The 27,886-nt window shown below is 44.4% G+C and overlaps 1 protein-coding gene across 4 annotated transcripts; it reads left to right on the top strand.

The window, feature by feature from the left end:
- Nucleotides 1-654: 654 nt before the first annotated feature.
- On the top strand, nucleotides 655-27,886 carry LOC114607466 (tRNA (cytosine(38)-C(5))-methyltransferase-like). 4 transcript variants are annotated; one of them, XM_077936639.1, is made up of 12 exons: nucleotides 655-871; nucleotides 9,907-10,016; nucleotides 14,408-14,484; nucleotides 15,002-15,073; nucleotides 15,837-15,902; nucleotides 16,440-16,509; nucleotides 18,795-18,878; nucleotides 20,534-20,699; nucleotides 21,742-21,928; nucleotides 23,994-24,051; nucleotides 25,759-25,888; nucleotides 27,258-27,886. In XM_077936639.1, the coding sequence occupies exons 1-12, from the start codon at nucleotides 808-810 to the stop codon at nucleotides 27,356-27,358; spliced, it is 1,185 nt and encodes a 394-aa protein (XP_077792765.1). In that variant the 5' UTR covers nucleotides 655-807; the 3' UTR covers nucleotides 27,359-27,886. The 4 variants fall into 4 exon arrangements, with proteins under 4 accessions (XP_077792765.1, XP_028606516.2, XP_077792764.1 ...); XM_077936638.1 differs by having other exon boundaries at nucleotides 660-871; nucleotides 21,739-21,928; XM_077936640.1 differs by lacking the exon at nucleotides 9,907-10,016 and having other exon boundaries at nucleotides 660-871; nucleotides 21,739-21,928.

Below are 27,886 nucleotides of genomic sequence, written 5' to 3'. Positions count from 1 at the left end.
ACAATTTGCAAAGATAAATCTTGATCAGTAACCATTGTCTCTCTCTACAATGTGGCAAGGAGAGATTGCGAAACTCCTGGGATTCGCGTGGGAAAAGAGATCACCACCTCCCTTCCCAGAAATGTAGGAGTTAAATAAACTCCTGCTGCTGCACGAACTCTCTCTTTTATTTTCTGGTTATTTTAGTGGGGGGGCAAGTTCGGACGTTTCCCTTTCTAAACTGGCCTTTTTGCTCATTTACGACTGCACCCTGGAATAACAACTTATCCAGTTTGCAGAGATAGACGCTTCAGCCAGATCGCCTAGGGAACCCAGTAGGGGGCACTGCTGAGCCTTCAAGGATTTTCTTGACCCAATCAGCTCAGAGAAAAGGGGTCTTTTTCCTTTCCCCCCTGGCAGTGCTTGGCTTGGAGGTACGGTCAAACGGGGAGCGTTTATTTACATGCACCCCTCATGTGCATGTAGGCAGGGGTGCAATTCTCCCAACACCCTGAAGGGGGAAAAATTGCACACACCAAAATAAAAATAAAATAAAATTGCAATATTTGTTTTTTTGCAGATGCAAATCAGGGCGGGCAGAGGCTGCAGTCTGCAGGTCGACTTTTTCCTGGAGTTATCCTAGAGGCGGGGGGAAAGTGAGGGGAGGGAGGCTACCTGGACTTGGCTAGCTGGGGAGAAACGGTTGCTGGGCAGGAAAGGGGGAACCAAAGAGCTGCGGAACGGAAGGTGCTTGCTGCTTGCAGCTGCGGGCGCCGACGAGCCAGCTGCACCAGCTGTGGTTGCACTTTCTGCTGGGGAAGAGGAGAAATGGAGTCCCTGCAAGTTCTGGAGCTGTATAGTGGCATTGGAGGAATGCACCAGGCGCTGAAAGGTATCTTGGACCCTGCCCTCCCTTTGGGTTCATGCATGCAAGCTGCAGCAGTATCCCTGCCTCCAGAGCATCCTTTGCAAGGCTTGGCTTCCGGGCTGGGGAGGAGAAAGATGCTCAGATCAGGAATAGGAAAAACAAGATTTTCTCCTCTCCAAGTCAGGGCTTCTGGAGACACTTTTCAGGGGCCTTCAGAGTATTGCTGTGGTTCGGCTACCCCTCTCTCTCTGTCCAGCTTCCAGCTTCACTTGCAAACTCCAGAGTTTCCTTGTCTTGCCGGAACACTTGTTTTATCCCTACTGGAAGGCTTCCAATTTTTTTTGGAATTTTATTATTATTCATGTTTTTATACTGTATTTTATGCTGCTTTTATAATTAAGGGTTTTAGATTTGTTGTTAGCCGCCCTGAGCCCGGTTTTTGAACCGGGAAGGGTGGGGTATAAATAAAAAAAATATTATTATTATTATTACCCCCTCCCCTTGCTCTTCTGCTATTAACAGAGGTCCAAGACGCAGAAAATATGCAGGAAGGGGGTCCTCACACGCACGCACGCCCTGCAAGCGTGGGAAATTCCTCCTCAATTTGTTCTCTGGACGTTGCTAAAAGAGTTTTGTATCAGCTTCTCGTTTAAGCCTGGTCGCCGTAAATGACAAAGATTTGCAACGCAAGCGAGCGAGTGGAGAAGGGATGGAGTTGAATAGATGCTCCTCTGCCTGGCCCCAGGAAGCTAGCATTTTGTTGTAGGTTAAGTAGATTTTGTGCCCCCGAGATAAGTCTGGAAATTTATCTTGGCACTTACTAGAGACATTCTAGAGACACAGGAAACTTTCTACTGTGGGTTGGACAGCGAGTCCATCGAGGCATGTATGGCTGCTCTCAAATCCCTAGCGTATTTATAGCACTTTTGTGTCTGTTTTCTGTTGGGCTTAAGAGTCTAGATGTGTCAGTCGTGCTCTTGGAACTCCTTTTGAAATCCAAAGGTAAAGGTAAAGGGTAAAGGGACCCCTGACCATTAGGTCCAGTTGTGACCGACTCTGGGGTTGCAGCGCTCATCTCGCTTTACTGGCCGAGGGAGCCGGCGTACAGCTTCCGGGTCATGTGGCCAGCATGACTAAGCCGCTACTGGTGAACCAGAGCAACGCATGGACACGCCGTTTACCTTCCCACTGGAGTGGTACCTATTTATCTACTTGCACTGGTGTGCTTTTGAACAGCCAGGTTGGCAGGAGCAGGGACACAGCAACGGGAGCTCACCCCGTTGCGGGGATTCGAACCGCCGACCTTCTGATCGGCAAGTCCTAGGCTCTGTGGTTTAACCCACAGTGCATCCCCTTTGAAATCCAAACTACACATTAAACAATCCGAGCATTGATTTCACCATGAATGTATCACCATGGGGGGGGGGGGAATCTTTAACAGAACAATACCAAATGTACAGAGGTCAAAATCGGACAACTGCCCGAGTGTTAGAAGGAAGAAATTCAGCTTCCGTGTCATGTGGCCAGCATGACTAAGCCGCTTGTGGTGAACCAGAGCAGCGCACAGAAACACCGTTTACCTTCCCGCTGGAGTGGTACCTATTTATCTACTTGCACTTTGACGTGCTTTCGAACTGCTAGGTTCGCAGGAGCAGGGATCGAGCAATGGGAGCTCACCCTGTCGTGGGGATTCGAACTGCTGACCTTCTGATCAGCAACCCCTAGGCTCTGTGGTTTAACCCACAGCGCCACCCATGTCCCTGATTTTAGTATAAATGTAGGTGTTTTTTTTTTTTAACGTTTCTACTGTTTTATTGGTTTATTGCATAGTTTGCATTCTGTTCTTAAGGGGCAAGGGTCAAGGCTGCCTGGGAGTGCCATATAATCCCATATCTCCTAGAAGACGAGTTGAAACAATGGGTGCACCTGGAGAGAGACACGGTTGAAAATACCCCCGCCACGTCATACCCATTCCTCCCAAACTAACCGAGGAAAAACCCCACAATGCTAAACAGGTTCAGACAAACCATGCTTAAAGCATGGAAGAAGTAGGTAAACTGCCCCCAATCCCATCTCCACTAATTCCCCTGGAGGCAGTTGGAGGATGGATGGCAGCTAACGGATTGAGGATGAATCCTGACAGGACAGAAGTACTGTTTTGGGGGGACAGAAGGTGGGCAGGTGTGGGGGACTCCCTGGTCCTGAATGGGGTCACTGTGCCCCTGAAGGACCAGGTGCGCAGCCTGGGAGTCATTCTGGACTCACAGCTGTCCATGGAGGCACAGGTTAATTCTGTGTCCAGGGCAGCTGTCTGCCAGCTCCATCTGGTATGCAGGATGAGACCCTCCCTGCCCGCAGACTGTCTCGCAAGAGTGGTGCATGCTCTAGTTATCTCCTGCTTGGACTACTGCAATGCGCTCTACGTGGGGCTACCTTTGAAGGTGACCCGGAAACTACAGCTAATCCAGAATGCGGCAGCTAGACTGGTGACTGGGGGCGGCCGCCGAGACCACATAACACCGGTCTTGAAAGACCTACATTGGCTCCCAGTACGTTTCCAAGCACAATTCAAAGTGTTAGTGCTGACCTTTAAAGCCCTAAACAGCCTCAGTCCAGTAGACCTGAAGGAGCGTCTCCACCCCCATCGTTCTGCCCGGACAGTGAGGTCCAGCTCCGAGGGCCTTCTGGCGGTTCCCTCCCTGCGAGAAGTGAGGTTACAGGGAACCAGGCAGAGGGCCTTCTCGGTGGTGGCGCCCTCCCATCAGATGTTAAAGAAATAAACAACTACCTGACTTTTAGAAGACATTTGAAGGCAGTCTTGTTTAGGGAAGTTTGTAATGTTTTATGTTTTATTGTGCTTTTAATGTTCTGTTGAAAGCCACCCAGAGAGGCTGGGGAAACCCAGCCAGATGGGCGGGGTAGAAATAAAATATATTATTATTATTATTATTATTATTATTATTATTATTATTATTATTATTCTGTGGCATTTTAAATTTTGGTTTTTTTATTCTTTTTGCTCTGTTGGGGCTGGGGATTAGTTTAATTTTAGTATAATTGTAAATTATTATTATTTGTTTCTACTCTTTCATTGGTTTGTTGTATGGTTTGTGTTCTGTTCTTAAGGGGAAGGGTCAGGGCTGCCTGGGAGTGGGCCCCAGTCAAAAGAATGTCTGGGGCAAGTTCCACAGGGGGGGATGCACAGGGACACCCGATCTCAGTGATCACGGGCTGGAGGATGAGTTATGCTTAGACCAGACCACATCATTACCGAGGAGGCAGGTTTAGTCGTTGTTTGAAGACTATCTCTGCCTCTGGGTCTGATCTTGACTGGAGGGATACCGGAATCAACAAGGGAGACCCACAGGACCTGAAGGTGCTGCTGTGCAATGCCAGGTCAATGATTCACAAGGCAGCTGTCATCCATGACTTGATCGTGGATGGAGGACTTGACCTGGCATGTGTGACAGAGAAACACATGGAAAGACTCTGCCACCTTCTGGCATGTGTTTGAGTGTGTGGCCAAAAAGGACAGCAAGTACAGTCATTCGTCTTGTTACGTTTACTTCAGGTTAAATCTTTTCAGGTTGCGTCCTGCTGCGACCCGGGAGTACCAGAAAGGGTTACTTCCGGGTTTCGCCGCTCGCGCAGACGCTCAAAATGACGTCATGAGCAGAAGCGGCAAATCGTGTGCAGATGTGGGTTGTGTTCTACTCTCCCACCAGATGTCAAAGAGAATAATAACTACAAGACCTTTAGAAGACATCTGTAGGCAGCCCTGTTTAGGGAAGCTTTTAATGTTTGGTGTATTACGGTATTTTAATATTTTGTTGGAAGCCGCCCAGAGTGGCTGGGGAGGCCCAACCAGATGGGCGAGGTATAAATAATGAATTATTATTATTATTATTATTATTATTATTATTATTATTATCATTACCCACCTGTAATGGAGTAAGACAGGGGTGTGTCCAATTTTTGTCCAATTTTTATATCAATTCCCTTTTCAGTTGTTTTCCTTCATTTCTTTCTCCACCCCTTTTTTGAACTTCTATTGTCTAGATTTTTGGTTTGCTTAAAAAAAGGGGGAGAAGATATGTTTTCTATTTTTCTCCATAAACCTTAATAAATTTTTTTTAAATGAAATTTGAACCTGTGAAGATTTAGAAAAGAAGTGGCTTGTTTTCTAGCAAGTTAATTTTAATTCTCATCCATCCCAAGAAATTGCAACCATCTGCTCAAGTCGTTTCCCATTCTCTCTACAGAAGTGCAATTGCACTAGGACTCCTTAGCTACCGGCCAGAGATGAGCGACTCTGAGCATGGCCGGGCCACGGGCGACGAGGACGGCGGGGAACCTGAGGAGGAAGAGGAAGAGGAAGAGGAAGAGGAGGAAGCCGCTGCCAGAGATGGAGACCCGGCGCAGGGGAGCCGAAAAGCCCGGGGTGGCCGCAAGGCCCGTGGTAGGCCGCGGCTCACGGAGTCCGACCGAGCCCAGCGCCGCCTCGAGTCCCGGAAGAAATACGACATGCGGCGCGTCTACCTGGGCGAGTCCCACGGCCCCTGGTCGAACCTGAGGCAGCGCAGTGGCTGGAGCGACGCCAAGCTGGCCGCGTACTTGCTGGGACTGGAACGGGAGCAGCGGGCCGGGCGCCGAGGGAAACTCTGGGAGCAGCTGCCGTACGAGCCGCAAAGGAAGAAGAGAAGGCGGCGGAACGTGAACTGCCTGAAGAACGTCGTCATCTGGTATGAAGACCACAAAAACCGCTGCCCCTATGAGCCCCACCTCTCTGAGCTGGACCCCACCTTTGAGATGTACACGACGGCCGTGTGGCAGTGCGAAGCGGGCCACCGCTATTTCCAGGACTTGCACTCGCCTCTCAAACCGCTCAGCGACTCCGAGACCGAGGGCGGCCATGCCGGAAGCTGCGGGAATTCCGACGAGAGCTCTAGTTCGGAGGCCGAAGAGCGGTCAGAGGGCCAGACGCAGCGGCAGCCGACAGAAAATAAGGAGGGCGAGAGCGCAAGTGGGCTCATCACTCGGGACGGCATCCACATTCCGTTTGAGCACCATATTGAGAACCTGGCGTCAGAGCAGGGGCCTGGTGTGTGCCCGCCCCTCGGCGGCCCACAGACCATGGAAACTGTGGTTTGCGTGCCGGTGCCGGTGCAGATGAGTTCGGGCCACGGGACTCTCTTTGACAACGTGACGCCAGAGACGCTTAGCGAGGTGGTGGCCAGCTGCCCCGTCCAGGGTGTGGCGCAGGGCTCACAGGTGATCATCATCGCCGGGCCTGGCTATGATGCCCTCACGGCCGAGGGCATCCAGCTGAACGTCACCAGCACGGGCACAGAGGAGCTGCCCTGCGCCATGATTGAGGGCGTGGCGGCGGCCTATGCCCAGACGGAGCCCGGGACCGGACAGCCCAGCAGCATGGAGAGTGTGGAATACATCGAAACCAAACGGGAAAACGAGGAGCTTTTTGAGCTCAAAAAGGAGGAGCCGCAGCCCCCGGCGGAAATAAGGACGCCCTGTGACCCAGAGCCAGACCCTGAGAGTGTGGGGCTGGAAGCAGAGGAGGAGACCGAGGGCATCAACATGTCCTCCATCATCTACGAGATTCCAAAGGAGCCCGAGAAGAGGAGGAGGAGCAAAAGGGGCCGGGTGATGGACGCCGACGGCATGCTGGAGATGTTCCACTGCCCCTACGAAGGGTGCACCCAGGTCTATGTAGCACTTAGCAGTTTCCAGAACCACGTTAACCTCGTCCACCGGAAGGGAAAGACGAAGGTGTGCCCCCACCCAGGTTGCGGCAAGAAGTTCTACCTGTCCAACCATCTTCGGAGACACATGATCATCCACTCCGGAGTCCGCGAATTCACCTGCGAGACCTGCGGCAAATCCTTCAAGCGCAAGAACCACCTGGAAGTCCACCGCCGGACGCACACAGGGGAGACGCCTCTCCAGTGCGAGATCTGCGGTTACCAGTGCCGGCAGCGAGCCTCTCTCAACTGGCACATGAAGAAACACACCTCGGAGGCCCAGTACAACTTCACCTGCGAGCACTGCGGAAAGCGCTTTGAGAAACTGGACAGCGTCAAGTTCCACAAGCTAAAGAGCCACCCGGATCACAAAGCTGCCTGATCCAGACTTTATTTATTTATTATTGCCCCATTATAGATTCCGAGCCAATGGAGGGCACTTCTTTGCACATTCACAGCTGGAGATGTGATGTGTGTTACCTGCAGCAGAGAATTGCATCCCATAATCCAGGGGTAGGCAAACTAAGGCATGGGGGCCGGATGCGGCCCAATCGCCATCTCAATCCGGCCCGCGGACAGTCCAGGAATCAACGTGTTTTTACATGTGCTTTTATTTAAAATGCATCTCTGGGTTATTTGTGGGGCATAGAAATCAGTTCATTATTTTTTTTTTTCAAAGTATAGTCCGGCCCACCACACGGTCTGAGGGACGGTGGACCGGCCCACGGCTGAAAAAGATTGCTGGCCCCTGAGTGTGGCGTGCATCAGCTTTTTTAAAGAGCAGATGGTGACAGACTTCAAGTTTTTGTTCTGTTGTGCAGGTGTTCTCAGGTATCGGGGTGGAGCGGTGGGGAATTGTTCAAAACAGCATCAGATCTGGAGATTGTGCTGCTACAGCTCTCCAAAGGAGGGGAAATGATGTTGTATTAATAGACAAGAAGAATCTTAGCCAATTAAACTACCAGTACATTGGTACCTTGGGTTACATATGCTTCAGGTTACATACGCTTCAGGTTACAGACTCCGCTAACCCAGAAATAGTACCTCAGGTTAAGAACTTTGCTTCGGGATGAGAATAGAAATCGTGCAGCAGCAGTGGGAGGCCCCATTAACTAAAGTGGTGCTTCAGGTTAAAAATAGTTTCAGGTTAAGAACGGACCTCCGGAACGAATTAAGCACCGTGTTTTTCGCTCTATAAGATGCACCAGACCACAAGACGCACCTAGTTTTTGGAAGAGGAAAACAAGAAAAAAAATATTCTGAATCTCAGAAGCCAGAACAACAAGAGGGATCGCTGCGCAGTGAAAGCAGCAATCCCTCTTGCTGTTCTGGCTTCTGGGATAGCTGTGCAGCCTGCATTCGCTCCATAAGACGCACACACATTTCCCCTTACTTTTTAGGAGGGAAAAAACAAATCTTATAGAGCAAAAAATACGGTACGTAACCAGAGGTACCACTGTACTTTGTTTGCTGCTAAACAGCACCTTTCTTGTCTGGCAATTTGATGCTTGGGTCTGAGGTAGGAGGCTCCAATTTGCCTACCACTACAGTGGTACCTCAGGTTACAGACGCTTCAGGTTACAGACTCCGCTAAGCCAGAAATAGTACCTCGGGTTGAGAACAGAAATCGTGCGGCGGCAGCGGGAGGCCCCATTAGCTAAAGTGGTGCTTCAGGTTAAGAACAGTTTCAGGTTAAGAACGGACCTCCGGAACGAATTAAGTACTTAACCCGAGGTACCACTGTAATAATAGTAATTGGGACCCTCAATTGGGGGGGACGGGAATTTACCACTGAAATTATGACGTGATGAAATTCATGTATCTTTTGAAAGCTCTGTACCTTTTTGATTTTGCGCCTATGATTTGTACTTACCATAAAAATAAAGCATTAAAAAAAGAGACTACGATACAAGATGACTCTTTGGCTGGAAAAAGAAGAACTGCAAATACTAACTGATTAAATACTAATTTAAACACTGGTTTCCAATTACATGGCTATCTGGAACAGAACCCTTAATCATCTAAACAACTAGAGGCGTCCCACAGTACAGGGACACAGCACACACCTGGGTTGAAGGGAGACTTTATTGATTATTTTGAGTTGATTGATTTAACTGAAATAACCTCCCACAGAAACAGGTTTGGTTTCAAGGGGGTAGGGCTGGGTGCTGGGAATTAAAAACTCCAGCAGTTATTGTTTATGGTGTTCTGAGGCTCTTGTACTTTTACATCTTACTGGAATAGCATGGAAATAAAGTTTACTTGAAGTTTTCAATGGCTGCAGATTAAAAAAGCCAGGACTTTACTAGTTCCCAGTGTGACCACTTCACAGCTGTCCATGGAGGCGCAGGTCAATTCTGTGTCCAGGGCGGTTGTCTACCAGCTCCATCTGGTACGCAGGATGAGACCCTACCTGCCCGCAGACTGGTGCATGCTCTGGTTATCTCCCGCTTGGACTACTGCAATGCGCTCTACGTGGGGCTACCTTTGAAGGTGACCCGGAAACTGCAATTAATCCAGAATGCGGCAGCTAGGCTGGGGACTGGGAGCAACCGCCGAGACCACATAACACCGGTCTTGAAAGACCTGCATTGGCTCCCAGTATGTTTCCAAGCACAATTCAAAGTGTTGGTGCTGACCTTTAAAGCCCTAAACGGCCTCGGCCCAGTATACCCGAAGGAGCGTCTTCACCCCCATCATTCTGCCCGGACACCGGGGTCCATCTCCCGAGAGCCTTGTGGTGGTTCCCTCCCTGCGAGAAGTGAGGTTACAGGAAACCAGGCAGAGGGCCTTCTCGGTGGTGGCGCCCGCCCTGTGGAATGCCCTCCCTTCAGATGTCAAGGAAATAAACAACTCCCTGAATTTTAGAAGACATCTGAAGGCAGCCCTGTTTAGGGAAGCTTTTAATGTTTAATAGCTTTTAATATTTGATGAATTTTTGTATTTGTATATTTTGCTGGAAGCCAGCCAGAGTGGCTGGGAAAACCCAATCAGATGGGTGGGGTATAAATAAATTATTATTTCCTCCCCCCCTTTCCCCCCCCTATTATGTTTTTACTGTAATTTTATTGGTTTCAGCCGCCCTTAGCCCGGCTCTGGCTGGGGAGGGCAGGGTATAAATAAAAATTATTATTATTATTATTATTAGAACAGTTGACTAGCAGTTTTATTTAAACAACAGGAATAAGCACAACTGAGTTTATGGAGGACATAATTGTTAACTAAATGATTAAAAAAAAACACGACCAGCGATGTTCTTCTTAAACCGACACTCCTGACTGTTCCCTGCTTGAATTCTAGCAAGCGGAATCCCTGCTAAAATCGTGGCCGCCGTTGATGTGAACACAGTGGCCAATGAGGTTTACATTCACAACTTTCCCGCCACCCCACTGTGGCCTAAGACGATCGAGGTGAGTAGTCGGGACGATGCAAAACTAATTCCCTTGCCAATTTGGAGTTCTGATCTCAGTCCGGGTTAAACTGACAGGTCAACTTGATACAGTGGTGCCCCGCAAGACGAATGCCTCGCAAGACGAAAAACTCGCTAGACGAAAGGGTTTTCCGTTTTTTGAGTCGTTCCGCAAGACGAATTTCCCTATGGGCTTGCTTCGCAAGACGAAACGTCTTGTGAGTTCTTGCGAGTTTGTTTCCTTTTTCTTAAAGCCGCTAAGCCGTTAATAGCCGCTAAGCCGCTAATAGCCGTGCTTCGCAAGACGAAAAAACCTCAAGACGAAGAGACTCGCGGAACGGATTAATTTCGTCTTGCGAGGCACCACTGTATTTGCGATGAACAATTAACGTTTGTAGGTTTGCAAGAGGCTCTGTGAAAATAATATGAGAAATATTGTAAAAAAGGGAGTAAGAGGCAGGAGGTTTTTAATAAAAGGCAATATTAGATTAAGAAATGCGGAAGAAGGACTAAAACGGAGGATTTGCAGAAGAGCTGAGGGAACTCAAAAAAATGTATTTGTGAAAAATTGGGTTACGTGTTTTTATATTTTTGTATTGCAAAATGAATAAAAAATAATTATTAAAAAAAAAGGAGAGAGGGAGGTTGGCCATGTGGAAGTGGAAACGCCCCTAGTTATAAATGGATTGCATTTGTCTTTCTTTTGCATTTGAAATGGAAATATCCTTGCTTTTAGAATAGGCACACACAATTAAGAGCCAAAAATTTGTTTTTGTCTCAGTAGCTTACATAAACCTGGAAACAATATTATAGCCACTTATCCTGCATGGAATATATCCCTGCTGGAAAAGATTTTTTGTTTTGTTTTTTACTAGTTCTACCAAACCATTGTAGGTTGCAAAATGTCATGGATATGGTAAATAACATGTTGAAGTAAATTTAAAAATCTAGGCTTTGCTTGAAAAATAAATAAATAAATAAACTGACAGGTCAGGAGTTGTAAGAAAGCAAACTGGAGGAAACTGAAGGTACATTCTTTCACCTTTGGTGGACGTGCCCAAGGATTAAGGCTTTCTGGGAGATGATATATAATGAAATGAAAAAGGTATTTAAATATACTTTCCTGAAAAAAAACAGAGGCCTTTCTCCTGGGCATGGTCGGCCAATCGGTGCCAAAGAAGGATAGAACTTTCTTTATGTATGCTACGACAGCAGCAAGAATACTTGTTGCAAAGTATTGGAAGACACAAGATTTACCCACTCTGGAAGAATGGCAGATGAAGGTGATGGACTATATGGAACTGGCAGAAATGACTGGCAGAATCCGAGACCAGGGAGAAGAGTTGGTGGAAGAAGATTGGAAGAAATTTAAAGACTACCTACAGAAATATTGTAAAATTAATGAATGTTAAAATGATGTTGGATGAAAAGTTATGTGGTTTTTAGCTATAACGCTATAAGGAGTATGAAAAAATGGGTTATTAATAGTTAAAAATTTAATGTTACACATTATTTTAAGATTAAAGATTAGGATAAACAAAGAGGGGAAGGATTTGCTGAACTAACAAATTGAACTGGAATACAAAAAGGGAGGTGTGAGGAGGTCCTGGAAATAAGCAAATGAAAGAAAGTGATGGAATGATCTATTTTTATTTTGTATTTCCCCCCCTTTTTTTCATATTGTAAAATTCTAATATCTGTTTTAAAAAAATAAAAAAATAAGAAAGCAAACTGGGTGTTTCCACCAAAGCCACAGGGACCCGTGTTGCTGGTTAACTTTGAGGCTGGATTACTGTAAAGCCGCCTTATGTGGGGCTGCCCTTGAACCCAGATCAGACATTGCAGTTGGTACATTATGTTGTAGATAGGGTTCTCTCAGGGCCGGATTTAGGTTTGATACGGCCCTCAGCTCCTGAAGGTAATGGGGCCCTTTCTATGGCCACCTATCCTTTGTCAACAACAAATTGTCGCCGTTTTTTGTGTTGAATATATGCTAATTTATGGACCTCATAGGTATCTCAAGCCATTTGAACATGCAGAATGTAGGCACCCTATATATAGAAAGGAGCAAGCATGTGATATTTTAGGGAGCAGGCTAGCAGGTGGGGCCCTTTACTTACATCATAGGAGCCTACACAACACAAATAGTAAAATAATAATAATAATAATAATAATAATAATAATAATAATAATAATAATAATTTATTTATATCCCGCCCTCCCCAGCCGAAGCCAGGCTCAGAGCAAACAAAACACTGTTGCTGTATGTAGGTTTTATTTTATTTTTTTATCTTATATTTTGGAAATGTACATCCAGTTCCCCCCATTTAATTTTTTTTAAAAAAAAATATTTATTAAAGTTTAACAGATACAAAGAAACGAAGAACAAACAATAAAAAATTACAATAAAAAAGAAAGAAAAAATATAGAAAAAAGAAGCAAAAACAGCAGAAAAAACAAAAACATTTTAAAAACACAAACATTTAAAAAAGAAAAAGAAAAAAACCATATTTTCATATCCTTATTTTACATTTGCTTATTTCCTTGACTTCCTCAAACCTCCCTCTTTGCATTCCAGTTCAATTAATTATTTCAGCAAGTCCTTTCCCTTTTTCTCCAATTTAAATCCAAACTTTTCTTAACACAATTTAGCCTTAAATTTTACACTTTAACTATGGTCAATCTATTCTTACCTAATTCTTAGTAACATTTCTACTAAAGCCCAATACCTTCTTTCCAACCCCCCCATTTAATTTTTTTGGGGCGCCCCCAAGAGAGTGGGGCCCTAAGCTATAGCTTGTTCAGCTTATATATAAATCCAGCACTGGACGGCCCGCTGTGAACACAGATCACTTGCCCTTAAAGAACTGTGTTCACTGCCGGTTCAGTCCCCGTATGGGACAGCTCAGCTGCATATTCCCGCATTTCAGCGGGTTGGACTGGATGATCTCCAGGGTCCCTTCCAAGTCTACAATTCTATTGACTCTATGACTGCCTAGCACCTTTTTTGAGCATCGACAACTCTCTTAAAAATGCAGTGTTTGCTTCTTCTAGCCGTTTAAATTTTTACAATGTTTTGAAAGGTTTCTAATCTATTTTTATTTTTTATTTTTGTAAGCTTCCACTGTTAACTTGGAATAATTTTGGAGCTTTTCCTGCTGTTCTCTTAAAGGGATTAGCTAATAAAATTCTGGGCTATGCACAGTCCTCCTGGCCCTTTGACGGGACTTAACCGCAACTGCAAAGAACATCGTCTGTGTATTAGAGAATGGCTATCCTTATGACAAAGCACCTGGATTTAGCGTTACTTTTATAAGCTAAAGCAGCAACATGCAAAATGGAATGTGAACGCAACCTATTTTAACACAGAAGGAAAGAATGAAAACCCTTTGTGGCTTAGGGCCCTCGTATTTACAGGACCGCCTCTCCTGGTCTGCCCCGCAGAGGACCTTAAGGTCCATGAATAGCCTGGAGAAGAGGAGGTTAAGGGGTGATATGATAGCCATGTTCAAATATATAAAAGGATGTCACATAGAGGAGGGAGAAAGGTTGTTTTCTGCTGCTCCAGAGAAGCGGACACGGAGCAATGGATCCAAACTACAAGAAAGAAGATTCCACCTCAACATTAGGAAGAACTTCCTGACAGTAAGAGCTGTTTGACAGTGGAATTTGCTGCCAAGGAGTGTGGTGGAGTCTCCTTCTTTGGAGGTCGTTAAGCAGAGGCTTGACAACCATATGTCAGAAGTGCTCTGATGGTGATTCCTGCTTGGCAGGGGGTTGGACTCCATGGCCCTTGTGGTCTATTCCAACTCTAGGATTCTAGGATTCAATGATTCTATGAATAATCATAGTTTAGAGGTCCTGGGCCCTAAGGAAGTCAGATTATCCTCCACCAGGGCCAGGGCCTTTTCAGTGATGGCTCCCACCTGGTGGAATGCTCTGTCCCATGAGACCAGGGCCCTGCAGGATTTAACCACCTTCCGTCGTGCCTGTAAGACATAGCTATTCCGCCTGGCTTTCAATTTGAACTTAGCCTGATCTTTTATTCCCCTTCCTTCCCTCCCCTTTTTATGAAGATTACCCGCTCCGGGATCCCACAGCTAATTCTCCCCTGGCCTCCTCGCTGGCCCAAATAGGACTGATTTAGCCAGCTAGCCCTGGTGATCATCTAATGTTTATTGGATGGATTTCCCCCCTGAATTTATTGTTATTCATGTTTTATACTGTATTTTATGCTGTTTTTTGTTACATCAATTAAGTGTTTTAAATTTGCTGTTAGCTGCCCTGAGCCCGGTTTTCTGAACCGGGAAGGGCAGGGTATAAATAAAAATTTATTATTATTATTATTATCTTATTCATAATGTAAAATGCATAATTGATTTATTTATTTAGGGAATATCCCTGAAGGACTTTGACAGGTTGTCATTCGATATGATCTTGATGAGCCCTCCTTGTCAACCCTTTACGAGGTGCGTGTTTCAAATTCCTCGTTTCTGTTTAAAAGGAGAGGAAAACATGCGCTGATGTAGATCTTACAATATTAAATGCTTTCCGAAGGGATATCGGATAGCTTGACTTTTTCTTCATTTAAGGTTTTTTGTTTTTGTTTTTTAATGAAGTACAATATTGTAATACAAAAATTGACATCTGTTAGGCTGGGGATAGAGAGATCTCCTGTACATTGCACAAAATGATAAAACCTGTAGATATATATGGTGGCATACAAATTTAATAAATAAATATTAATAAATTTAATTAATAAATATTAAGTTTTACTTGCAGTCGACCCACTGAGAGTACTCTCTCTAAGTTAGGCATGTCTGTTAATTCCAATGGGTCTACCCTGAGTAGGGCTTCCACACCAAACTCTTGTTTGTGTGAAATGAAAGATGGAATAAATTCTCTAGTCAGAACTCAGAGCTCCATGCAAGAAAGTTGAGTCACGTTTGCCAATAGCTTTGATTCTCTTCTCTTCCTTGTCTGCAGAATCGGCCGACAGGGCGATGTTTCGGACCCCAGGACCCGGAGCTTTCTCTATATTCTGGATATTCTTCCAAGGTAATCAGCTCAAAAGTGGCTTTCCTTAAGGTGATTTCCCTTCTCTAGATTTTCTGAAATACGCACAGAAATACTGCTCTGTAAGCAAACCGTTTTGTGCAACCTCTCCAACCCCTCGAAGAGTCTAGTTTGGGTGGGTAATGTTACCTGGCAGTCTGCAAACACACTTCTAATCTTCCTTGGCCAAGCATGTCTGAGTAGAAGAAGAGAAGAGTTTGGATTTGATATCCCGCTTTATCACTACCCGAAGGAGTCTCAAAGCGGCTCACAATCTCCTTTCCCTTCCTCCCCCACAACAAACATTCTGTGAGGTTAGTGGGGCTGAGAGACTTCAGAGAAGTGTGACTGGCCCAAGGTCACCCAGCAGCGGCACGTGGAGGAGCGGAGATGCGAACCCGGTTCCCCAGATTACGAGTCCACTGCTCTTAACCACTACACCACACCGGCTCTCAAACTGGCTTGAAGTAATGCTGCAAGCTCTCAAATACACAGGATCAAATTTTCAGATTCCACCAGCTCTTGTGTTACTGAAATAACGATCACATGCTTTCTCTGCCTGGGGCCCCTGATCTTAGAAATGCTGAATTAATAATAATAATAATAATAATAATAATAATAATAATAATAATATGTCATCTTTTGAGAGAAATGTGCTGCCGCACTGTTCAGATGTCAAATGCAGAAGGCATCTTAGTTTAATGGAAGTTTTGATCCAAACCTTCTCGTTTTATTAACTATCCTTTATAAACAAATTCTTTTGCAGACTAGCCAAGCTACCCAAATATTTACTTTTGGAAAACGTCAAAGGCTTTGAGACATCCTCTGCCAGGTATGGTGAAATATACTCAGTCGCAAAGTGATTTCATGCTCTTTGTTGCAGCTCGTAAACAGGGAACGAATCCCCCCCCCCCAAACCTCAGGCTTTTATACACATTATTTACACAATGGGTCCCGTCTGATTGGCTGATTCTGCCTCCCTGCTGGAGTCTGATTGGGCTGCTCCTGCAGGCCAATCAGGTTGTTGCATTCTAGGATCCTATGTACCTATTGTTCTAGGATCCAAACTCAGTACATAACATTTGGTGGAATTACTTATTTTCTTATTTGCTGGAGGGGCGGGAGAGAATCACAGATATGATGCAAAAGGTCCCTTCAGGCTGGAAAATGCTGTTTTCTGGGAGGGAGATTTGACATAGAAAATATAATATCTGCACTGGAAGGAGGCTTTTGGTGGTCATCTAAGTCTGAGTGACTCAGTGCAACAGTTTGCTAGCAGAAAATATACATAGCACAACACCTGAGGCATTTAACTTGTCATAGTCCAATTCATAGTTTTTTAATATGCATATATGTATTGTATTGCCAGAGATGAACTCATACGGACACTAGAGAAGTGTGGATATACGTATCAAGAATTTCTCTTGTCTCCAACTTGCGTGAGTAATGTCGTAACCAAAAACTAATCAAACTCTGAAAGTTCCCATGTAGATCTATGCTTTTTGTGTGTGAAAAAGATGACTGGATAGTCTTTTACGTAGTGTTACTGTGGGGTCAGAAATGATTATTGAGCCTGATTTTATATAAAATAACCAGCTATATTCGCTTCTTTATAAAATTGTGCTTGCTGTCTCTGTTTCCGTGTTGGAGAATCTATCAGGTGTTACGCTAAAGAAAGCCAGTTTGCAGTCCTTCAATCTGGACTTTTGAAGTTGAATTTCTCCCTTTGTTAGTAAAGGAAAAGGGACTGCTAACCATTAGGTCCAGTCGCAGACGCCTCTGGGGTTGCGGCGTTCATCTCGCTTTACTGGCTGAGGGAGCCGGCATACAGCTTCCGGGTCATGTGCCAGCATGACTAAGCCGCTTCTGGCGAAACCAGAGCAGCGCACGGAAACGCCATTTACCCATAGCTGTCCCTTTTTTAAAGGGAAATTTCCTTTCCCGAATAGGATTCCTCGCAAGAAAAGGGTAAAGTTGACAGCTATGCATTTACCTTCCTGCCAGAGTGGTACCTATTTATCTACTTGCACTTTGAAGTGCTTTCGAACTGCTAGGTTGGCAGGAGCAGGGACCGAGCAATGGGAGCTCACCCCGTCGCGGGGATTCAAACTGCCAACTTTCTCATCGGCAAGCCCTAGGCTCTGTGGTTTAACCCACAGCGCCACCCATGTCCGAGGGGGGTATATAGGTAAAGGTAAAGGGACCCCTGACCATTAGGTCCAGTTGTGTCCGACTCTGGGGTTGCGGCTCTCATCTCGCTTTATTGGCCGAGGGAGCCTGCGTACAGCTTCTGGGTCATGTGGCCAGCATGACCGAGCCGCTTCTGGTGAACCAGAGCAGCTCACGGAAACGGCGTTTACCTTCCCGCTGGAATGGTACCTATTTATCTACTTGCACTTTGAGGTGCTTTCGAACTGCTAGGTTGGCAGGAGCAGGGACCCAGCAGCGGGAGCTTAGCCTGTCGCAGGGATTCGAACCGCCGACCTTCTGATCAGCAAGCCCTAGGCTCTGTGGTTTAACCCACAGCACCACCCACGTCTATTTGTTAGGGACTCATTCATTACCTCTTACCAGCTCTTGTCTGGAATGCGTTAAGGCAGGGGTCAGCAACCTTTTTCAACTGTGGGCCAGTCCACCGTCCCTCAGACCATGTGGAGGGCCGGACTATATTTTGAAGTAAAAAATGAATGAATTCCTATGCCCCACAAATAACCCAGAGATGCATTTTAAATAAAAGGACATATTCTACTCATGTAAAAACACGCTGATTCCCGGACCGTCCGTGGGCCGGATTTAGAAGGCGATTGGGCCAGATCCGGCCCATGGGCCTTAGGTTGCCTACCCCTGCGTTAAGGAGGCATTTTATTGCTCAAGGCCTGTAGATAGCCTGGGACAATTTAAGGTTTGATTAGCAGACCCCAACATGACTACCTGGATCAAGGCTACTCCAATTAGAGTTTGATGATGATAGTGGTATTATTAGTACCCCATCCATCTGACTGGGTAAACCCAGCCACTCTGGGTGGCTTCCAGCATATGAAAAAACATAATAGAACATTACACATCGAAAAGCTTCCCTTTACAGGCCTGCCTTCCCTCTGCCTGGTTCCCTGTAGCTTCACTTCTTGCAGTGAGGGAACCGCCAGAAGACCCCCCTCAGTGTTTAGGACAGTGTTGTTGTTTTGTTATAATAAAACCTGGCATTTTGGTAACTTGGCTGTTCTGCATCATAGCTGTCAAGCGTCCCTTATTTGGTGGGAAACTCCCTTATCCCAGCACTGTGTCCCGCTGCTGTCCCTTATTGATGATGTCCCTTAAATTTCCCGGGTTTCAAAGGAAGCAGCTCCTCTCCCTCCCTCCTTGCTGGCCAGGGAGGAGGGAGGCTCCAACTGTGTTGCTTGGCTGCGTTGCTCACCCAATAAGGAGTCTAAGAACGACTGGGGGGTGGAGCTTGCATGCCTTGTGCCGATCAAATCGGCCGCTTTGCCTGGGGACTCGCCTTTGTTCAGCGCTTCCCAGCGGAGAGGTGACGGTGGTTTTCCTTGCTGCATCCCCTTTGCCGGGTTGCTGCGCTGTGGGAACCACCGCTTGAGGCTTCGTTTGGCTGCTGGTTGACTAAAATCCCTTATTTTGGCTGCTGATCCCTTATTTTTGAGGCTGCTGACCCCTTATTTTCAAATCTGTAAGTTGACAGCTATGCTTATTGCAGTCTTTCCCCTTGCAGCTTGGCATCCCAAACTCAAGATTAAGGTACTTCTTGATCGCAAGGCTTCAGTCAGAGCCGTTTCCTTTTCAAGACCCTGGTAAGGTGAGGCTGTTTTCTCTGTTCTTCGCAATACTGCAGCTTAGCTCAGCGCAGTAGCCAGGTAGATAGGGAGGCATAAACCTGCTGCGATCTCCTCTCAGGGAGCCAGTGTGGGAATAGTTCAGGGAATATATTGTTTAATTGAAGGAATGGGTTTCCCAAATCTAAAATCCGACTGTGCAGTCAGTCTAAAAATGGGCCCTTCTCCGTTACCTAAAATCCATTAACTTGAGCACTTGAGCCAATGTATAACAAGAACCCAACAAGAAGCCCTCTCCTTTATCAGTACGTGACGCTTAATGGATGGCCTTGTCAGTTCCGAAGTAGAGACGGGACGGCAGAGCTGGGGCTTATCTTATCTTGAAGGTTGTAAATATCCTGACACACTGATGCATAGACTCTGCAAGACAGGGTCTGTCAGCCCCCACGGCTGGAGACAGAGATGGCGTCAAGGGAAACTCCTATAGCTGGGTGACCTTCTTACCCCAAGATAAGAGTACCGGAACAGGAACACCTGTTTATGGTCATGAATGTCAACTTACGTACAGGAACATCTGTGGTTGTCAACTTACGTATATGAACGTACGAGGCTGGATTCCCGGGGAAGGGGGGGGGGGGAGAGAGTGCCTGGAGGGGATATATACTGTGTGAAATCTTTCTTTCTTTGGGCTTGCTGTGAACTGACCACGCAAGTGCCTTTCTGCTGCTCCGGAGAGCAGAAATAAAGAACTCTTTCTCTGAACCAATCTCAGCATCTTTTGACTCCTTCCTTCCTCTCCGGGAGCAACGCTCACCCAACCAATCAGCAAAGTCTAAAAGGCTACATAATGATATCCTTCCTGACTTACGTTAGCAAGTTCTATGTCTTAGCAGAGTTTAAACATTCCCCTTTAAACGCACAGCGGTTTGCTTGTTGCAGTTTTGTCTGAACTTCTGTCATTATAAGGTTCCTGGTAAGATCCCTTCTTGTCCCTCTTAAAAATAATATACATGACAATCTTATTAAAGCGAATATAAGTTCCTTTGGTTCAACATCCCATTCCCTTTTAAAATCGCTCAGAATTGGAAATCAGAGATCTTCCCGACAAAGAAAGATTGGCGGATTGTTGATGGAGTACAGCCAAGATGGATTGACAGGGCAGATAAGAGATCAAACGAAACAAAAATTCAAAAATGATTGGAATATATTTAAACAGTATCTGAAAGTCCACTATAGAGAATTAAATTTTTTGACTGGTTTAGAATAACTCCTGTAAGGAAAAATATTAAAATATAGAGGAAAAGTAGGTTATCAAATATATAGATCTTTTTTTAGTTGAATGCCCATCATAACATAAGAGGACCCAAGTAAGACGAGGAGGAGACTCGAGGGCAAATGGAATACAAATGAATTAAATGATTGAGTACATATTTTTGTTTTCTTTATTATGTTTTAGAATCACATGCTTAGTAACAGGAAGGTTGAGATGTTACAAAGTGATTTCACGAATGTTTGTCAAAAGAAACTAAGAAAGATGAATTGCAAAAATAAAAATAAAAACGATCGCATAATTTGGAGTAGTTCAGCAACGACAGTCAGGGAACTAGTGGGTTTTTACTTAAACCCAGAAGAGATAAAACTTCCTTAATTTGCTTGCACGTTTTTGTTTCATGTTCAGATACTGACAGATTTCCCAAGCCAGGAGCCAGCGAGTTCAGAGACGTCCAGCGTTCCTGCAGCCTCGGCCGAGCACAGCTCCCCAAAGGCTGCAAAAGATCTAGGCTCTGGTTATGAGAATGATGGCAGACAACGCCCACAGGACTTCCTTTTCAAGCTTGAAACAGGTTTCCAAACCTTTTTTTTGTAAATTCACTATTAGAAACTGTACCTTTGAGTCCTCAATCCTTTATTACTGCGCTTTGTTTTACCCGGGTCGAGCTAGGATTATAATACTTCAGAATTTTGGGGGGTTCGACTCCCTATTTTTGAATTTTTGTCATTTAAAGTTTACTATTTTTCTATTTCGATTTCTGGGAATGGAGTTGAGAGACGACCTAACCTGGGGAGAAAACAGCAAAGACCTGACGAAGAGAGCACAGCAGAGGTTATATTTTCTGAGAATCCTCCAGAAAAACAATCTCTCAAAGGACCTGTTGATGGCATTTTACCATTGCACTGTGGAGAGTGTATTAACTTATGGTCTGTGTGTGTGGTTTGGGAGCTGCACGGCCAGGGAAAAAACAATGCTGTCCAGGGTTGTAAAGACTGCGGAGAGAATCATTGGGTTCCCTCCTCCCACCTTGGATCAAATCTATGCTTCCAGGTGCCATAAGAAAGCTGCAGAGATAGCGCAGGATAGTGCGCACCCCGGAAATGATCTCTTTCAGCTTCTGCCTTCTGGAAGAAGGTCCAGGGTTATAAAGACTAGGACTAGCTGCCTGAGAGACAGTTTCTATGCAAATGCAATTCTGGTTCTAAACGCAGCATAAGGGGTCTCTATAGTATAGTGTATTTTAAAATGGGGTTTCAGAGTTTTTTAGGGGTTTTTGAATGTTTTATGTAGTTTTGTAGTATTTATGCAGTTTTGTAGTAGTTTTATGTAGTTTTGTAGTAGTTTTATGTAGTTTTTCAATTTCATTGTTCTGCATGGGACAATGACAAGGAATATATCGTATATCGTATTTCATTCTGAGGAAAGTGAAACGAGATTTGTAGCCGGCATCCCGTTAAGGCTTTGTCCAATTTTAGGTTTTCTAATTTTTTCCCTTCAGCTTTTTGATTTTTTATTCTTTAGTTTATTTCCACAAGATAATATTTCTAGTCAATTACTTCTCGGTTCAGGGATTTTCACGGTCTTTCATTTGTTTTGTGCAATTGAAACAGCAGAACAGCTGGAAAGGAAACAGCAAGCGGACAGGGACCTCTCTGTGCAAATGCTAAAAGCGTACCTCCAAGATGACGACAAAGAAGAAATGAGTCAATTCTTCCTGCCCGCGAAGTCCTTACTGCGTTACGCTTTCCTTCTAGACATCGTCACCCCCTCTTGCAGAAGATCGACGTGCTTCACGAAAGGGTAAGCGTCTCTTGAAATTACGAGTTGGTGCCGTTTCCCAAATTTGGTCTCCAGCTGTTTTTGGACTACAACTCCCATCGTCCCCAGCTAGCAGGACCAGCAGTCAGGGATGATGGGAACTGTAGCCCAAAAACAGCTGGAGACCCAAGTTTGGGAAACACAGAGTTGGGGAATATGATCAGAATATTAAAGGTTTTGACCTTTAAAGCCCTATGCAGCCTAGGACCCACGTACCTACGGGACCGCCTCTCCTGGAATGCCCCACGGAGGACCTTAAGGTCCACAAATGACAACATTTTGGAGGTCCCAGGTCTCAAGGAGGTTAGATTGGTCTCAACTAGGGCCAGGGCCTTTTCAGCACTGGCCCCAACATGGTGGAGCGCTCTGTCCCAAGAGACCAGGGCCCTGCGGGACTTGACATCTTTCTGCAGGGCCTGCAAGACAGAGCTGTTCCGCCTGGCCTTTGGTTTGGACTCAGTCTGACCCTTATGTTTCCCTCCCCTTATGGTCTTGATTTATCGGCTACTTTTAAAATGAGGCTGCATTTTAAATTGCATTTTAATCTGTATTTTAAATTGGTTTTTCCCCCTCCCCCCCCATGATGTTTTTACTGTGATTTTATTGGTGTTAGCCGCCCTGAGCCTGGGGTATAAATAATAATAATAATAATAATTATTATTTATTATAATTATGTCAAAGTACAATATTTTCTTTGTAGCTTTCTTTTTTTAAAAGCTAGCCAATAAACCAGACTCTTCTGGGACACACTCTTCCTAACTGCGTTCTTCCGCTGTCTCCTCTGGTGTCATATTTAAATAACGTTAAGAGTGGAACGTCATCAGAACCATTCCTTTTTTAAAAAAAAAAAAGTTTTTATTTATATTTATATTTTTCAAGTTTTTACATTTCAAATTTTGACTTCCTTCCCCGTCTTTCTGCCGTTCCTTACATTTTTTCTTCTGCATATCCAGAGTCATTTAATTTGCTCATTTAATTATCTGCTATATATATATACTTTATATATACACTGTTGTATTAAGAGCAGACTAGGCTGTGAGAACACCCAGCCCAAAAGAGGACTCACAAAGGACAATGCTGAATGGCTTTCAAATAAACTGAGCTACCCCGAGAGCAAAACGATGCTATTGGGTTGTCTTTTTTTGGCAAAATCATTTGTTAATGCACTTTGTATGGTTTATTCAGGAAGGGACACGGGTGGCGTTGTGGGTTAAACCACAGAGCCTAGGACTTGCTGATCAGAAGGTCGGCGGTTCGAATCCCCACGACGGGGTGAGCTCCCGTTCCTCGGTTCCTGCTCCTGCCAACCTAGCAGTTCAAAAGCACGTCAAAGTGCAAGTAGATAAGTAGGTACCGCTCCAGCGGGAAGGTAAACGGCGTTTCCGTGCGCTGCTCTGGTTCGCCAGAAGCGGCTCAGTCATGCTGGCCACATGACCCGGAAGCTGTACGCCGGCTCTCTCGGCCAATAAAGCGAGATGAGCGCCGCAACCCCAGAGTTGGTCACGACTGGACCTAATGGTCAGGGGTCCCTTTACCTTTACCTTTGGTTTATTCAAGACAGACGATGCATTATGCAGTGTAATGTACCTAGTCCTCATCAAACTGCCACTGATTCTCAGCTCGTTAGGTATCATGAATGTCAACGAAATTATGACTTTTTCTAGTCGGGTATCAAGTCAAATATCCCAACACCAGCTTCCTCAGCGAGGTTGGTAGCTCGATCAAACTGCTTTTTTGGACTTTGTAGAATGGAAGTTTGAAAGGGAGAACATGACAGATTGCATGAAATTCCTTGCTCTGGAGTGTAAGTAGGGAAAACTGGGAATAAAATCCTATTTGGATTGAGTGCATTGTATGGTCTTCTATTTTTAAAGTTCAGGCTGGCTAATTTTCCACACACACACACACACACACACACACACACAGATTGGCTGCATTTGATAATAATGTTTTGTGCAGATTCTTTCGCAAGTTCTGCCTTCTTAACCTCTGCGCTCCATCAATTCTGGAAATCTTAATATCTTGCTCAATTGATTTTTTTAAAAAGGTATGGTCACTATATAGAAGGAACTGGCTCCGTGTTGCAGACAGCAGAGGAGATTCAGGTACAGTGGTCTCATTTATATGTCCCTTGATTAATTTTGAGGTGTATTTAGGTGTGTTTTCAGAGCTTTCCTCCAGATGTATAAGCAGCAAAACGCTTTGCAGAAATCAACCCGGAATCCCATATTTAATCAAATGCAAATATGGATATGTACAATCAATATGTGCAATCAAAAGAGAAACCTTCTAAATGTAGGGAATGCGGAAAGCTTCAGGGAAAATGGAACACTTAGTGTACATCAACGAACTCACACCGGGGAGAAACTATAAATGTATGGATTGTGGAAAGAGTTTCACTCAGAGTGGAGGGCTTAGAAATCATCAACTGACTCTTACAGGGGGAGAAACCATATAAATGTTTGCAGTGTGGAAAGAGCTTAATTCGTAGTGGGAAACTCACTGTGCATCGACAAAGTCACACCGGGGAGAAACCATTTAAATGTATGGATTGTGGGAAGGGTTTCAGTGAGAGAGGAGCTCTTAGAAAACACCAACGAACTCACACGGGGAGAAACCATTTAAATGTTATCATGCTGGAACATCAAAGCAGCAGAAATATGAGATGATTGGACCCTTACTGAACTCGAAGCATGGGTACCCCCAACAAAAATTTAAAAAATTCGGCAAAATATTTGGATTTTATGATATGTATTGGCATAATTCGGATTAACGAATGTGATATGATTGGATTGTTAAATGGAAAACTTAATAAAAATTATTTTTTTTAAAATGTTATCATGCTTATGATAGTATTTTATTCTCTTGTTCATTATGCTGTTTTAAATGTGTATTTTATATTTGACTTCACTTAGCAATGTTTGTTTAAAATTATTAATTTTTGCTAACTTTGTGTTATATATGTATTCTGTAGCTTACCTCCTTTGTAATGTTTCATTTTGAAATCTTTTAAGGCAATATTTTAGTTCCCTGTTAATTATGTTGCTTTGACTGTATACTTTTGTATTTGTCTTTTTTCAGAAATGTTTGATTGTGGATTGTTTTATTGATGTTTTCATATGCTGCAAACTGCTTTGAGATTTTTCTTAGAATATAAAGCAGTATAAATTAATGAATGTTAGAATGATGTTGGATTGAAGTTAAGTGGTTTTCAGCAGTAATGTTATAAAGATGTGTAAAAATGGATTGTTAACAGGGGATAATCTAAAGTTATAATATATTAAGAGTAAAGATTAGGATAAAAACAAAGAGGGAAAGGATTTGCTGAACCAACTAATTGAACTGGATACAAAAAAGGGAGGTGTGAGGAGGTCTGGGGAACAAACGAATGAAAGATAAGACACGGAAAGATTGAATTGTTTTTAATTGTTTTTACTTTGTATTTTTTCTTTTTCTTTTTTCTTTTTGTAATATTTTGAAAACTAATAAAAATCTTTTTTTTAAAAAAAGAATATAAAGCAGTATAGAAATGAAATTATTATTATTAATAATAATAATAGCTTGCCCCTTACATTCCTGGGCCCTTGTGGGTGCCTGAAGGAAAACCTGTTTCTTGGACCACCTCTTCCTTCCTATTTTGGAACCCAAAATCCGATGGGCCTGTGGCAATTAAAATTTCAACTCAGCGCTCCTAAAGGCTCCTTCAGGGAGTGTTGTGGCAAAGGTGGTACGCAATCAATTGCTAAAGAAGAAATGCATAGGAACTATGTAAAGCGATTGGTTCACTTGTTAACTTGTGCGTTTTCCCACAGCTGGAATCGGTGTTCAAATCCTTCGAGGGCTTGTCCGAAGACGAGAAGCTTACGAAGCTGTCGACGCTTAAACTGCGGTACTTTACGCCAAGAGAAATAGCAAATCTACAGGGATTTCCTCCTGAATTTGGTACGTGCCCAGATATACTACTACTGCTAATTGTTGAATAGTGGAAAAGATGGACGAAGGAAACAGCTCTGTTGGATTCACAGCTCTTTATTGCAGCAGTTATAACTGCTCCTGGAATCAGACTGACGGCAACCTAGCTGGCTGCTTTATATACAGTGGTACCTCGAGATGCGAACGGGATCCGTTCCGGAGCCCTGTTCGCATCCAGAATGGAACGCAAGATGCGACGGCGCATCTGCGCATGCACGGGTCGCATTTTGCCGCTTCCGCACATGACATAATTTTGAGCCTCTGCGCATGCGCGAGCGGCGAAACCCGGAAGTAATGTGTTCCGTTACTTCCGGGTTGCTGCAGAGCGCAACTCGAACGCGCTCAACCCGAAGCACATTCAACTCGAGGTATGACTGTAATGCAGTGGTACCTTGGGTTACAGACGCTTCAGGTTACATACGCTTCAGGTTACAGACTCCGCTAACCCAGAAATAGTACCTCGGCTTAAGAACTTTGCTTCGGAATGAGAACAGAAATCGTGCTCCGGCGGCATGGCGGCAGTGGGAGGCCCCATTAGCTAAAGTGGTGCTTCAGGTTAAGAACAGTTTCAGGTTAAGAACGGACTTCCAGAACGAATTAAGTACTTAACCCAAGGTACCACTGTACTAAGTAACTTGAAACAGTAACAACTCACAACTAGCTAACCAATCAGGAGCGACAGTTTTCAATCCTTCATTTACATACCGGTGGCCCTGAGTGAGAACTGCCACTAATCTTAATACATAACACTAATAGTAATAACAATAGCCCATCTATAAAACAAACTGGACCCATTTTTTGATTATTTTGGGTGGAATTCAAAGTACCAAGGGCCCCATCAGTGCAAACATTTCTGCCTAGCCTGCTGAAATCTCCCCTTTCCTCCTAATTTGGCAAACTTTTCCTTTGTCAAGCAGGGCAAAATAAGACAAACTTTCCTTAAAAATGGGAATTTTTGGGAGAGAGCCACTTTTCAGCATAGCAAAGACTACTGCTAGACAGTTAAAGTCGAGAAGCATTGCGAGCCTAATTGTAGTACATGCCGGATTTCCATCTTTTCATTAATCAAGTCCTGTAGAGATTATGTGCACCAGATATTAAGACACCAGGAATTCCAAAACGTAGAGACGGTCACAGCAGTATAAGTAAAATAACTGAATGCAGTGCATTTTATACATATTGAATCAGGAGAACGTTTGACTGATGTACCTCCGAATACAAATGCATAGAACTTCACTGCTAGAAAGATGAAGTTGTTGCGCTTGGAATTGAGAAAATTCCTACGATGGAGGGAACTTGCATTTGCTTTTAATTATCTGTTGTTTTTTGCTTGTCATAGGTTTTCCTGACAAAGTAACCACAAAGCAGCGATACCGCCTGCTGGGAAACAGCCTCAATGTACACGTGGTTTCTAAATTAATCTCAATTCTGGTCGGGTAACGTTGGAACGGGATCAAGGGGAACTGACATCCTGCTACATCAAAAGATGGATTGCTTCTTTGGAAAATGCTCCCTATGGGTAGTTGCTAATGTATAACATCAGGATAACGTCAGGGCTGTACAATCTCCAAATGAATATTTAGCCCTTAGTTTGCATGACCTCCGAAATCGCATCTTCAACCAGGACGCCAATCAAGACGGAACATCAATTATTGCTGCCTGCTGTTCTATTTGGTACCCGCAAATTAACCCTAGAGACCCTGACTTTGAATCATGTTTCCAACAGATGCCCCTCCGCATCCTTAGAGTAAGGTTACCAGATTTTTTCCCATTTTTTTTACCTCTTTATTTTTTCCTTTCTCTTCCTGTGATGAGGCTGCATTTTAATGTTTTAATGTTGCATTTTAATCTTGTTTTTAAGTTGAATTCATTCAACTTGTTTTTATTATTGGTTGTTAGCCGCCCTGAGCCCGGCCTTGGCTGTGGAGGGCAGGGTATAAATAAAATTTATTATTATTATTATTATTA

Source organism: Podarcis muralis, chromosome 12 (genome assembly GCF_964188315.1).
Source record: "Podarcis muralis chromosome 12, rPodMur119.hap1.1, whole genome shotgun sequence".
NCBI lineage: Eukaryota > Metazoa > Chordata > Lepidosauria > Squamata > Lacertidae > Podarcis > Podarcis muralis.
Note: the sequence above shows the minus strand (reverse complement) of the source record. Positions and strands in the feature narration are given on the sequence as shown.